The sequence below is a fragment of the Falco cherrug genome, chromosome 10, assembly GCF_023634085.1.
Source record: "Falco cherrug isolate bFalChe1 chromosome 10, bFalChe1.pri, whole genome shotgun sequence".
Taxonomy (NCBI): Eukaryota; Metazoa; Chordata; class Aves; order Falconiformes; family Falconidae; genus Falco; species Falco cherrug.
Genome location: NC_073706.1, coordinates 32,584,375 through 32,598,055, shown reverse-complemented (window position 1 = coordinate 32,598,055; position 13,681 = coordinate 32,584,375). Strand labels below are relative to the sequence as shown.

The 13,681-nt window shown below is 42.8% G+C and overlaps 1 protein-coding gene across 5 annotated transcripts in view; it reads left to right on the top strand.

Moving 5' to 3' along the window:
- ABCC8 (ATP binding cassette subfamily C member 8) overlaps window positions 1–13,681 on the top strand; it is an 83,068-nt gene that overhangs the window by 26,826 nt on the left and 42,561 nt on the right. For all 5 annotated transcript variants that reach the window (XR_008734155.1, XM_055722282.1, XM_055722281.1 and 2 more), the window contains exons 9-12: window positions 684–818; window positions 3,839–4,001; window positions 8,802–8,842; window positions 9,173–9,318. Coding sequence is in view for 4 of the 5 variants with exons in the window: in XM_055722282.1 (XP_055578257.1) it covers window positions 684–818; window positions 3,839–4,001; window positions 8,802–8,842; window positions 9,173–9,318 (485 nt within the window). In the remaining variant the exon portion in view is untranslated. The remainder of the gene's footprint in view (window positions 1–683; window positions 819–3,838; window positions 4,002–8,801; window positions 8,843–9,172; window positions 9,319–13,681) is intronic.

Sequence of the window (13,681 nt, the reverse complement as noted above, 5' to 3'; positions counted from 1 at the left end):
GAAACATTTCTTCTTTGTGGAAGTCCCAGTGTTGTAGGCTAGTGACTTCTGATTAAACTGGGAGATTTAATTACTTTCCTGGTGTAAAAATGCTTAAATGTCAATGGAAAAAAAAACAAACGTGTATGTCAAAGGAAATGCATGCTGTGTAATCTGGCCAATGGAGAATCACAGAAATATAGAATGGTTTGGGTTGGAAGGGGCCTTAAAGATCCTCTAATTCCAACCCCCTGCCATATTTAATAGTGACTCTAAAGAGAAGATGTCACAGTCCAAATTGAAAGTATTTTAAAATAACTTTTGTTTAAAGATATTTTTATAAATGTATTTATTTTTAAATAGTTATTTTAAGTAGCTTTGAGAAATATATTAGAGAAGATACACAAATCTGTACAACCTTCTACTGTTCCTAATGGGGAATCCATGAGAGGGAAACACGCAGAGGGCACAAGTTGGGAGGAACGCTGCGTTGGGTGTATTGGGTCCTCTGACAGAATATCCTGACCACTCATGCCCCACTGTGCCCGTGATGCAGAACGTGTGACGTCTGGGGGCAGGGTTAGCTGCACCAGCAGTTGGCTTTGAATGTGCTGTCCCTGTGTGACCCTGCGACTGGTCTCTGTGGTGCATACCCAAAGCGAAGCCATCCCAAGCCTTCCCCTCACTTTTGTTTCTCCCAACAGATAATTGTAGGAGTTCTTCTGCTCTACTACCTTCTTGGAATCAGTGCCTTAATTGGAGCAGCAGTAATCATAGTCCTTGCACCTGTTCAGTACTTTGTAGCAACAAAACTCTCACAAGCCCAGAGAAGCACTTTGGTAAGTTTCTTCAAACTTGTACATGATACAGATATCACCTCGGGTAATTATGCATTGCTTGGTGTGTTGAATTATAAAGCTGACCATGGACATTGAGTAAGAACTGATTCTCAAACATTTTTTAATGTTCAAGAATGTGAGAACATGATAAGCATAATGAGTAAAGATACAGGGTTTGGAGTTTGTTTTTCAACAAGTATGTTTCCCTAAGAGCAAAAAAAAGCACTTAAAGGTCTTTCTAACTTGCAAATGTAAATGGTCAGTGATCATTGACTGAAATGGCTTTGTGCAGTCAGATGGTGCACAAATGGATGAATCATGCATGACAAGCTGTCCGAGGGAAAAGGAAGTAGGAATGCTGCATCCAAACTCAGACCCCCAGATATGTTATAGATGTGGAAATCTATCAGGCTGGTTTATTTAAATAACCACTGAGCAGTCCTAACTTCAACAGCATTCTCCTTAACTGGGGAGCTTAGAGGTCTGCGAAGTCACAAGCTGTTCCTTGATCCCCCACTTGGCTTGTCTATAATTTGAATCGCTTGCATCGCTGCTGAGAGAGTTTCTTTGGTTTATTGGAATTACTATGCCCAGCTGCTCTGAACCTTATCCCCACTTTCAGCGACTGATGTGCTGCCAAGGGAGCCATATGAACCTGTAATGGAGCCAGACAGATTGCAGAAATCTTCCACCACAAATCACGGGTGGTAATGAGTTATTTGTGTACCTTCCTGTCTGAAAAGTAATGCCTTCACATCTTTTTTGCTTGAGTTTTCACTTCTAAGGCCACCCCTCAGGAATCCCAGACCCTGCATGCAAGAGAGAAAGTCTGGAGAAAGGAAGACTTTCCCGTGGTCCGGGGGGATTGTGTTAGGGATCATTTAGGCACGCTTGGCACCCACAAATCCATGGGCCCTTATGGGATGCACCCCCGAGTGCTGAGGGAGCTGGCAGGTGTTACTGCCAAGCCACTCTCCATCACCTCTGAAAGGTCATGGAGAACAGGAAAGGTCCCCAAGGACTGGAGGAGCAAATGCCACTCCAGTCTTCAAAAAAGGGCATGAAGGAGGACCCAGGAAGTTACAGGCCAGTCAGCCTCTCCTCCATCCCCGGAAAGGTGATGGAATAGCTCATCCTGGAGGTCTTCTGTAAGCCTGAGGAGGAAAGGAAGGCTAGTAGTAGTAGTCAACATGGATTCACCAAGGGGAATTCACACCTGACCAGCCTGATAGCCTTCTACGATGGAGCAACTGGGTAGACAAGGGGACAGTGGTGCATGTTGTCTACCTTGACCTCAGCAAGGCTTTTGACACTGTCTCCCATAACACCCTCATAGCTCAGGCAGTGGGTTAGGTGAGCAGGCAGTGAGGTGGGCTGAGAACTGGCCGAATGGCAGAGCTCAGGGGCTGTGACCAGCAGCGCAGAGCCTGGCTGGAGGCCCGTGGCCAGCAGTGTTCCCCAGGGCCCAGCCCTGTTCAACTTACAAGCGACCTGGATGCAGGGACAGAGCGCACCCCCAGCAAGTTTAATAATGATACAGAACTGGGAGGAGTGGCTGGTTCCCCAGAGGCTGCACTGCCGTTCAGCCAGAGCTGGGCAGGCTGGAGAGCTGGCGGATGGGGATCTCATGGAGTTCAGCCAAGGCCAGTGTAGGGTCCTGCCTCTGGGGAGGGACAGCCCCAGGCACCAGCACAGGCTGAGCTGTCCTGCTGGGGGGCAGCAAGTGGGACCCTGGGGTGCATGAGGAGAAGCATGGCCAGCAGGTCGAAGGAGGCAATTCCTCCCCCTCTGCTCTGCCCTGGTGAGGCCACATCTGGGGTGCTGTGCCCAGTGCTGGGCTCCCCAGCTCCAGAGGGACAGGGAGCTGCTGGAGAGGGGCTGGCGGAGATGATGAGGGGATGGAGCATCTCCCATATGGGGAAATGCTGGGAGGGCTGGGCCTGCCCAGCCTGGGGAAGGGAAGGCTGAGAGGGGATCTCATCGATGCACACACATCTCTCCAGGGCGAGTGCCGACAGGACGGGCCAGGCTCTTCGCAGCGGTGCCCAGTGACAGGACAAGGGGCAACGGGCACAGACTGCAACACAGGAACTCCCATCTGAATATGAGGCAGAACTCCTTTACCTTGAGGGTGACAGAGCACTGGAACAGGCTGACCAGAGAGGCTGTGGGGTCTCCTTCTCTGGAGGCATTCAAAACCTACCTGGATGAGATCCTGTGCAGCCTGCGCTAAGTGAAGCTGCTTTAGCAGGGGGTTGGACTGGGTGGGTCCCTTCCAACTCTGACTGTTCTGTGATCAACATGCACACCCTTCAAGAGCTGTAGACATTCATCCCTGTAGCATCCAAGACACCAGTCAGCATCACCTAAACATTCCTGCAGATGGGAGCAGTGTGTTTTTTGCTAGGAATGTCTGCACTGTGCAGTGTAATGGTACAAAGATCCTTGGGCTAGCCTCAAAACTGGAAGCAGCATACCTTCCAGTTATGCTTTACTGGGAGTACAACTACCTGTGTGTTACTGTGCCTGAGCCAGCTGGCCCTGCTGAGAGTCAAGGATCCCTACAGGATCACAGCTTCTTGCTGATGTGTCCTTGCTGCTTTGAAGCCTGGCACTGTTGTTTCCGTATCGTATTGATGGGGCAGAGCCGTGCACCCCGTTGTAGCTTGTCTGTGTGTTCTGATCTCTATGCTGTCAGTGTGCCTGTTGAAAATCCAGCCCATGCGCTGGGCAGTAGACGTCAGGAGAGGCTGCCTTGCAAGTAATCAGAAAGCTGACAGAGTAAAATTTTTCAGTACAAGCTGTATGATTCAGGAGTGCAAACCAATGGCCTTTTCACTTGAGCCCTGGCAAAGCTTACCTTCATGATAAACAGCAACGGAGCGTCTAAATGGACAGAACTAATAAAGTATACTTAACTGATTACAAGAGACTGCGTATGATATTTATGTGATCCTTGTGTTTGGGGAACAGGTGCTTTAATTACACCCTTGAAGTAAATGTGTTTGTAAATGTTGCAGGAGTACTCCAATGAGAGACTGAAGAAGACAAATGAGATGCTCCGAGGCATTAAGCTCCTTAAACTCTATGCTTGGGAACACATCTTTCACAGCAGTGTGGAGGAAACCAGACAGAAGGAAATGACTAGCCTCAAGTCTTTTGCCCTTTATACCTCCATATCCAGTAAGTCACTTCATTCTAATCCACTGTTCAGCTAAAGTGCTACTGCATTACTAGCTACTAATGAGTTAAGATTGTTCCAGTTGCTTTAGGCTCTGCTCTGTACTCCTCACTTTCCATTTAGTCAGAGTTTCCATTTAATTCAATAGAATTTTGCCTGTGTGGGATATATGCCTAAAAGAGAAAGTCCAGGTTAATGCTTCGTGGCACTGGCTTTCCTGGAGAAAAGCTTTTGAGGGACAAGTGTTTCACAGGCTGTCTCCAGCCAAAATATTCTCCTCTGTGGCATAGCCTTCAGGATGAAGCCTTTGTTGATTAGGGAGGGGTTTGGTGATTTTTTTATTTTTTCCTCCTTGCATTTTGCACAGTATAGTGTATCGTTATATGCAACAGGCATTGTCTTTGCATTGAAGCTCCCACAGATGGTTCTTGCACTTTCTTACTCAAAATCTGGATTTCTTATAAAAATAAGTGATTCTTAAGACCATTTCTATATCCTAGAAAGGAAAAATACAAGAATGCTAGCAATTTCGTCATTCTATATCTAGATTATTTTGTCTCATGTTATCTTTCAACCTACTTTAAGGCATTTATTATCCTTTTAAAAATACCTAGGGCCAATTGAACTCTGTATTTGAGAGGATCATATGCATCACCTGTATCATTGCTACTGTTTTACTTTAGAAATAATTAGTAAAGTCATACTGAAGAATACTTTTCGTATAATGTGTAAGATGTTCATGAAATGGAAACTTTTAGTATTCAAATGCCACAAGGTACCTGTACAAATACCTTTTAGGCCAATAAGGAAGACTACTCCTTAGCAAAATAACTTGCAGTCAGGATAGTATCATGTGATTTCATTCACCCGAGAGACGTGCAGCTGACTTTCTTGCCTGCCAAATGATTATACAGCTAGTGTACCCTGAGCGAAAGATCCTGATCCCACTGAATTTAACTGACATTAAGTTGAGGATTTCACTGAGTTCTGAGACCAGAATTTCTCTCTGGAGATCCTGAGCGCTCTGTGCTTGAAAAGTAGTTTCCATTTTGACATAAACCACAGTCTAACTGGGGTAGATTCTGTGACCAGAAACTCCATCTTACACCCAGATCAACACAGACGGGCTCCCTTTGTCTGCAGTGTGACATGTGACATTAAAATCTATTTATAGTCAGGGCCACAGGTTCAGCTGTAGGACTGAAGGAGCTGTAGAGGCTTATTTGATTTCCAGTCCTCACAGTATCATTTGTAACAGCTAGGAGAAGGCTTATTCATCCCAAGAGTACTGACTATTCTGTAAAGAAATAGTGACATAAGTAAGAACTTGTATTATTAAGAACTGTTCTAAATATTACTGATGCTTCTTGAAAGATTTAATGTTTGCATTTGCATTCTTGTTTTGTATTATGTGTGATATTTATGTGTATGTGAGATACAGCAGTTAATTTCTCAGCTGGGGTAGACCAGCGCAACTTTGTTATGTTGACGGTGCATATCATTTTGGCTTATAAAGGATTCCTGTAGTTTCAGCCCAGGAGTTCCTTACACCCGCTGTCTTTAGCAGAAATTATATTGATCTTTACAAACTTGGACTTTAGGAGACTAAAAAAGGAGCATAAATATAGAACTTTCCTTTCTTCTTACCATAAGTAGAATAGTAGGCATAATCAGCACAAAACGTGTTTGCTAATATTGTAGTGAATATATAATTTCATACATTTTTTAAAAGAAAAAAAATGAAAAGGGCAGATGACCAAGATTGCGTGTATTATTGATCAAGAGGAACAATAAGAAAGCAGAAATGAGATATTTATATATACCTTTTTTTTAACATACAGTTTAGAAAAGACTCTGGAATTCTTTTCTAGATACACTTAGTTATATTAACATGAACGAAAGACTGTGGTTGGAGTTACTTCTGCTCATGAGGAATGGATTTGCATTGGATTACAGAAAATATACCTACAAGTTTCAGGGCAGTGTTGGCTAGACAGAAAGAAAATTCCGTTTCAAGACCACATGGAAATTGGATCTCCTCTGCCTCACCCTTGGGTCTGGATCCAGTTTGTGTGTATATGGAATTGTTCATGTGTACTAAAAGAGCTATTCTAGAAATTAGCTCTTCCTATAATCTTAATGAAAGGCACCCACCAGAATCAAAGCTGGGTTGCAAAGTTTGTAGTGACAGCTTTTGATTTTTGGCAGCGATTTCTTTAACTGTAGCAATGAAGATTCCTCTGTAATTTTTTTCATACTGATGAGTAAGATCACCCTATGCTCAGTTTTACAGGATTTAGTATACACTATATATTCAGGAAAGACAGAAAGAAAGGAGTGGTTTTCCTGTTTCTATGAATTTTTGCTTAATGTGTCAGAAGCAAAGTAATTCCAGGCTTTCTCACAGGAAAAGAAACAGTAGTTGCTATCCTAAAATATTCAGAAACAACTGAAAATGTTTTTTCCCAATTTTCAGACTGCCTTTTTCCAGTAACAAAGTACTTTTGATTAAATCTAATTAAACCAAAAGTCTTAGCTGCAAAATAAATTTATCTTAGAAAACGTTTTATTATGCTGGACACTTGCTTAATTGAAAAAATGAAAATAATTTTTGAAAATAACAAAAAAAACATTCTAGTGGCTCAATAAGCCTTATCTGTTTGCTTCAAAGAAGTTGGCAGTGAAGTCTTTGGCTGTACTTGTGATCTCACATAATAGCAAAAATCAGATCGACTTCTTGGGAGCCACCAAGTGACCCAAGCCCTGCAGTGGGCAACCCTACAGTATATTTAATCCAGCCAGCTTCACATTTGACAGGTACGATCTCATACTGTAGACAGCAGAAGAGCAGAATCCACCTCTGAGAAGTTTATCAGCTTTGATAGTTTCTCTCCTCAGATTCATTCATAAAAGCAAACTCGTGTACTACAGCAGCCTCAAAGGCAAACTGCAAATGCAAGGATTTAGTGGAATTAAGAAGTCCATAGTTACAGGCAACAAGTTGCCCTTTTTCAAAATTTCTGTGCCGTAACTACCTCAAGTTTATACAAAGTGTGAGAACTGGGCAGGAGGTAGAGTCATTAGGAGGAAGTCTGAACTGAAGCGGCTTTGTTTTCCAAGACAGAAAAGAACATTTCCCTCAGAAAAATACATTTTTTTTTTCTCCTTAGGGTGAGAAGTAAACTCTGAATGTCTAGGCTTTAATACGTTCTAGTCTTTCCAAAGGCTAAGCTTTTATTTTGCAATTATATACACAAACATACCTATGTTTTCAGATACTCTCCTCTGTCATTTAGTTGGAGTTAGAGCTACGTGAAATAACACAGCTGTTTTGTTTAAGCTTGAGTGCCGAGTTTAGAAGTATTTTACAGGTTTCATTAAAGATCTTCTAAATGTAGGCAAAAGCAATGTCTGGTGGTATGTTAAGTATACTGTATATGGTATATATTCTTCAGGGGGTTTATGCCCAGCAAAGGATGGCCAAGCCAATCAGCCGGAAGTATTTGTGGGTCAAATGATGACACTCCACTCCAAATAAAGTAACTGGGGAGTGCTTTTACTGTCTGAACGTTGGCTGTGCCTGGTAGGAGAAAAGGACAGCCCAGTTTAAGCAAGAAAAGAAGTGGTTAGCCTCTTTCTTTTCTGTTACACTTGTACCGATCTTTTAATTCTATTTTAGCTGTAGATTGTGTACTCTTTCTCTGTGTTGTTTACTTAATGAAATTAAGTTGAGTGAAGGTCAAAATGAGAAAGTGCTGATTAAATAATATCCTCAGGTTGCAATGGAGGGGACAGACGTAGCTCTGGTTCTGACTCAAGCTCCCAGATGGAGAACTGGTTATTATTTCATTCTCAACCCATATTCCTGCCTTATGTAGAAGGGTTCCCTATACAGAAATAGTATTTGCTTGCTTCCCCCCACCCATCTGTTGAATAACCTCTGATTGCTATAGTGTGTGAGTTGCCGTAGTGAGGGAGTCCAGGGTACCAAGGCAGACACTGTTTGAGGTCAGGGAGGAAACTGGTTCATTGTTTGCATTTTAATAACTCAAGGCCCAGCTAAAATCGAAGCTCTACTGCATTTAGGTACTGTTAGAACTTGTATTGACTTCCCAAAGATGTACACACAAGCCAACCCTGACAAAGCAGGAGTAATTATGAGTAAATCCTCCAAAAGAATAAGCTAAATCAATGATCAGTGCAGGTTTGTCAATCTTTCCCTACCCTTTGAACTGCATCCCAAAACCTGAGGGGCCACAAAGCTCTGTACCTCAGAAGTGGTGCCCGAGAAGTAGGTCACAACTGGATGTACGTGCCAGTGGCTCTGCCGGGAGGTCCCACCGCTGGGCTGCAGGATGGGGCAGAGCGAGGTGTGCGGCCGGCCCGCAGGGCAGCCCCAGCACTGTGTCCTGTGCAGCCTCTGGCAGGTCCCCCTCCGTCTCACTGTCAGGTATTCAGGGTGCCCCCCAGACCTTGTACCAGCTCAGCCTTTCTGCCTCTCACGAGGCAGAGACCTGCAGCACCCCTGGCCTGAGCTGTGTGTGAGCTGATGGCAGCTCAAAACCAGTAGATCGATCATCAGCAGGGGTGCACTGCTGGGTTCGGTCTGTTCTGATGACTTGAAGAGAAATAAACTGCAGGCGTGTTAGAACAGTGTACTGATGTGCGTAGTAGATACTTGTGCATTTTTCCTATGTTAAGCATAGAAAATGGCATTGCAAATGAGCGCTAGTAGTATTTTACCATATAGCATGCCTGAATGGAAATTGTTTCTAAATGTTCCTTTGTGTTTTCCTTCACAGTCTTTATGAATGCAGCAATACCAATTGCAGCTGTGCTTATAGTAAGTATGGACTTTTCCAAGTAGTGTTCATTGTAACTGCGTTTTCAAGTATATGTGATGTGGAAATGAGGAAGGAGGAGAACAGGGTGCAAACCTGCTACACATTTGCAATTTGTCTGGGGGAGAATGGAGAATGCCTGCTTGTCATCTGTGACCAGAAGCAGCCTGGAGTATGTAACGCTCCCCCAAACTGTTCAGAAAGTATAAACTGAGATTCTGTAGATGAAATTCTTATGAAATATGAAGTCTTTGCACGTTTCCTTCTTTATGACAAAATGCTGATAATGATGGTGGGTTTTTTTTCACTGAAATAACAAATCTCTTTTGTAGACATTTGTGGTCCATGCTCATCTGACAAGAAAGGCTGACTTCTCCCCATCAGTAGCATTTGCCTCCATCTCCCTGTTTCATATTCTTGTGTCTCCATTGTTCCTGCTCTCCAGTGTGGTTAGATCCACTGTCAAAGCATTAGTAAGGTGAGAACTGTAAAATTAATATTTTTGCTAACACCTCTCCAACATTTGAGAATGTTTATTGCTCATTGTACAGTTGTAAGTTCAGAAATGGCATGGTTGTAGCATGTGAGCCAAGTTCTTCGCAGATAACAGTTGTCACAACCAATATTAGGTGGTCCACATCTAATAATTCATTATGTAGAATAGGTTGAGCTCTATTGGTATTGCATACAACATATGTGTGGTAACAAGAAAAGATATGAAAACTTACTGAAGATTTAGATTTGTAAATCACCCAAATGTTTCCCTCTATCAGGCACGTAGAAGGGAAAAAGGCAATCGCAGAAGCACAGGTGTTCCAGTGTGTATCTCTTGGGGTGTGCTCAGCCTCTGCCTCTCTGCCTGAGAGGTCACCTGTTGGTGGAGAGTTAAATAACCAAAGTGCCAGAAAAACCACTGTTAAGTGTGAGAGTAAGTTAATGACTAAGTGTCTACAAACATGATGTATTTTTATTTTCTTATGGACATGTTAGTCTGAGTGTTCAAAACCTGAAATAACAGCCAGTAGAACTGCTGTTTCACTGGGAGGTTTACTCTGAGTATCAACAGATTCGTGTAAAAACATCTTCATGCTTTTTTCTCTGCAGTGTAACTCTACCTGACTGATAGGGGAGGAAGGCAGAGTTTGGGCTTCTTGCTTTGTTAGGACCTCTTTGTGACCTCCAGTATAGCTATCTGCAGAGCTTGTCTAAGCTATGGGACAGGTACTGGACACCAGCCCTTCCTTAATTGCCTTTGTGTCACTTTGGAGATGGAAAGGAGACTGCTGCAGGAGGCTCAGTTGCCCTCGCTGTTTCAAAATTCCTGACAGTGCAAAGTCACAGCTGTGTCCTCTCCCTTAACAAGTGTGAAAGCTGAGAGCATCAGCAGCTGGCATGAAATGTTTTGCAGCCACCGCGGTAGTCCCTAGAGTCATAGCAAGCTGTCACACTAAGACTGCAGCCAGCAAAATGTCTGGGTGCCCGCACTGGCACTGGTAATGGGCATTTATTTTGGCTTGTCTAAGGATTTCTTTGTAAATGAGTTGTGTTCCTGTTAATGCTGCAGGAACAACTCTGAAGCAATTAGTATCAACCAAGTACTAATTATTGCTAGCTGGGAGTTCTTCATGAGTTATTTTGTAGTTATCTTCTTGTTAGCAGGCTGTTGCCCTGCTGTTTGTAATGCAGACAGGAATCCCACGGTTCAAGCTTGGTAACAAAGTTGATATGGTCCTTGTCTCCCTGGCTGGCTGTGTCACAGTAACACAGGTGGTGGTCCAGAGTGCGTCGCTCGGTAGCACTGCTGGTGCTGTTCTAGATGTGTCTTCTGAGTACCCCATCCGTCAGTGCAGTGTTTTGGAAGCATGTGCCAAATATTTTCAACCCATGCAAACACATGCTTATTTAAATAGTTTGATAAATGTGAAAAAGCAGCCAGTTTTTGGAAAGCAGCATTTGTGCCAGTTGAGCAAAGCTAATATTTACTTGCTGTAAGTGTGTCCTGCTGTTACACCTTCCTGCTAGCAAGTAGCTGATCAGTTAGATCAGGTAAAGGTAACCTAACCTGATAAAGTTGTACTTTAGCTTTCCTTAGGCTGAGATACTCTTAACTGGTTTTAGCAAGGGTACAAGGCAGCTTCTCCTGTAGTGACAGAAAGGAATTAAGTGAAGCAGATGATCCAGTAGTGTAACCCCCATAGGAAGGATGCTAAGTGGGTGTTACTGGCTTTGCATCTTAGGCACTTCACAACCCCTGCTCTGTTAATATTTGCTATAGTCTCTGGTGCCACAGGCCATTAAGGACAATAATTTCCACAAATAAACTCGTCAGTATCTAGTCATTACACATATGCCCAATTGCAAAGCATCCTCACGGATTGTCATTGACACTATCAGAACAACAGTGTGATCAATTCCAATGGTAAAACAGACATAAAGCTTCTGTTCCACATAAGGCCTCTGCAAACTTTCCAAGTTACAGTGCTAAGGTGTTTGCTTCTGAGAGGGGGAGCTTCCTTAGGAAGGTGAGAAATTCTGTTATCTCTTTGGAAAGTATTTTTTAATGTGTAGAGTTTGTGCCATTGAAAATTAGAACTGAGAAGCCAGTTGATGTATTTCTTAAATGTGAGGTCTTCAAGGACAAAGGGTAGGTACAGTGTACACTTTTCCGTCGGCAAAGGTCAAGTAGCAACAGTGCATTATGTATCTAGCTGGTTTAATATGAAACAGCTTTTCCGTTCAGCTGTGCAAATAACCATGTTTCAATCAATAGATCTATTCAGTGGCTTAAAAATAAGCTCCCCCATGGAGATACTGGCATACTAGTGAAACTGATGTCAGCTAGAGCTCTGCAGAGAACATACTTTTTTATTCTTTAAGAGTGTAGAACAGTGTGGCATCCTGAAACATGAGTTGCTTCCTCTAACAAAAGACTTTCTCACAGCTATACTGTGTTTCCTCAGTAATTGCCGCAGGAGCAGCAGTTTCAGAATTAAGCAGAGCATCAGGCAGATGGCTTGCAGGGAGAAGCCTTAGCACTTAGAGTACAGCCACCTTGATACACAACTAGAGAGAAGAGAGTAAAATCAAAGTATTGAATGACTTAATAGAGACACGGTCTTGTTTGGGTGTGCGTGGTCCAAAAATATATTTGCTGTCTTCTCTTCCTCCTCCTCTAGACCCTGGAGTAGAGTCCCAGGGGATTTGTCTATCTGCTTTTGATACCTTCAGAGCAATTATTCAAATGTCAGTGTAGTTTTTCTGTAAAGAATGTAGGTGCAGCTGCATACCAACTCCATATAGGCTGCATCTAAATCATTATTTGGTCCATTTTAAGACATTTAAAATGTTCTTGTAAATGTCTGGTTCTCTGAACAAAAAAATCCTAGCCCTGTTTTCCAGAGCTTTGTGCAAATAGATATAAATTATCTCTAATAGTGATGGGGCTTCTGATTTCTTCCTTTAAGATAATGGACTTTCCCATTGAGGAATTTTGGTCCAACACTGAGCCTGAATTAGATATTACTCCTCTTGTCCCATCCCAAATAGTTACTCTCCCCCTTTGCAGTTGCTCAGATTGTGGTATCTGATCTAGCTAAATCCATGCTGCTATGTATCTCTTATTCCTCAGCTGCTATTAGTGAGCGGGCAGGTTGACAGAAAAAATGTAGAACCAGTTCTCTCCTGGGGAGTCCCCAGGTGGCTTCCATTGCTACCTGCAGGGCAAGTGCTGACTGTACAGGGAGCCTGCCCCAGGCAGTCCTGTCATGCCTTGGTCCAAGCACTGTTCTGGCACCAGTGGGGTATCTCAAGAGGTTCTTGGAGGAAGCTGAGTCTCCTGAAGAAGAAATCCCTGGCAGTGGAATGCAAAATAAATGCTGGGGGTTTCATTTTTTTTAAGATTTGCACACTAACAGCAGCCGCATATCACTCTGCTACAGTGGCATCTTTGCCTGTTTCTCCCTAGTTAGCCTAAGGCTAAATACCAAAATGAGTTTTTTTCAGTCCTTGACCATAAATGTATTTTTGGGAACTTAAGGCCTTCTGGCAGTTTATTATTTTGGAGACTGGTAATTAACTTATTTCCAGCTAATTGAATCCCTTTGATTTTCAGTTCATGATTCAGTTCACATCCTCTGCAAATTTCATTTGCTGTCCCTGTGTGTAGATTAGACATACATTTTATAAAGTCAGGTACAGAGATAAAATTGATGGCATGATCTATTACATGTCATAATAAAGGCACATTATCTCTTAGCTAATTAAATCTTAAGCAGCTTGTGAAGATTTTATGCCTTCTCTTTGTTGCTGGTTGTCAGGTTTCCTTTTATATCTCGTCTGTTGAACACTGTCTGTTAAGGTATATTCCTTTATTATGTTACCTCATACCCTTCATATTTCATCACAGCTGCTTGGTACAGGTTTCATCAGACTGCTAGTGTTCATAAGACTGTTCAGTAGAACTGACTGTGCAGCACTTCAGTAACATAAATGACAGCAATTCTACTTCAGCATGTGGTTTCAAAATGAGCTGCTTTTGTAGCTAGTCTGCATCCCACCGAACGTCTGAAAAAATCTTTTGTGTAACTGCTCTGGTGGTATCAGAAAAGACAAGACTTGAGAAGCATCTGTACAGACCGTAGCTCTTAATAGACAACAGGGCAAATTTTGTCAGCTTCCTCGCAGTAATTTCTCCTTGTGTGTTTTCATACACCCGTAACAAAATGAAAACAAACTACGCAGCAGACAGTACTAAAAGGGATGCTCAGTGATAAACATTGTGGTGAACAAAAGTTTTGCCTTCCAGGGTGAGGTGTGACTTTTTTTTTTTTTTTTTTTTTCTC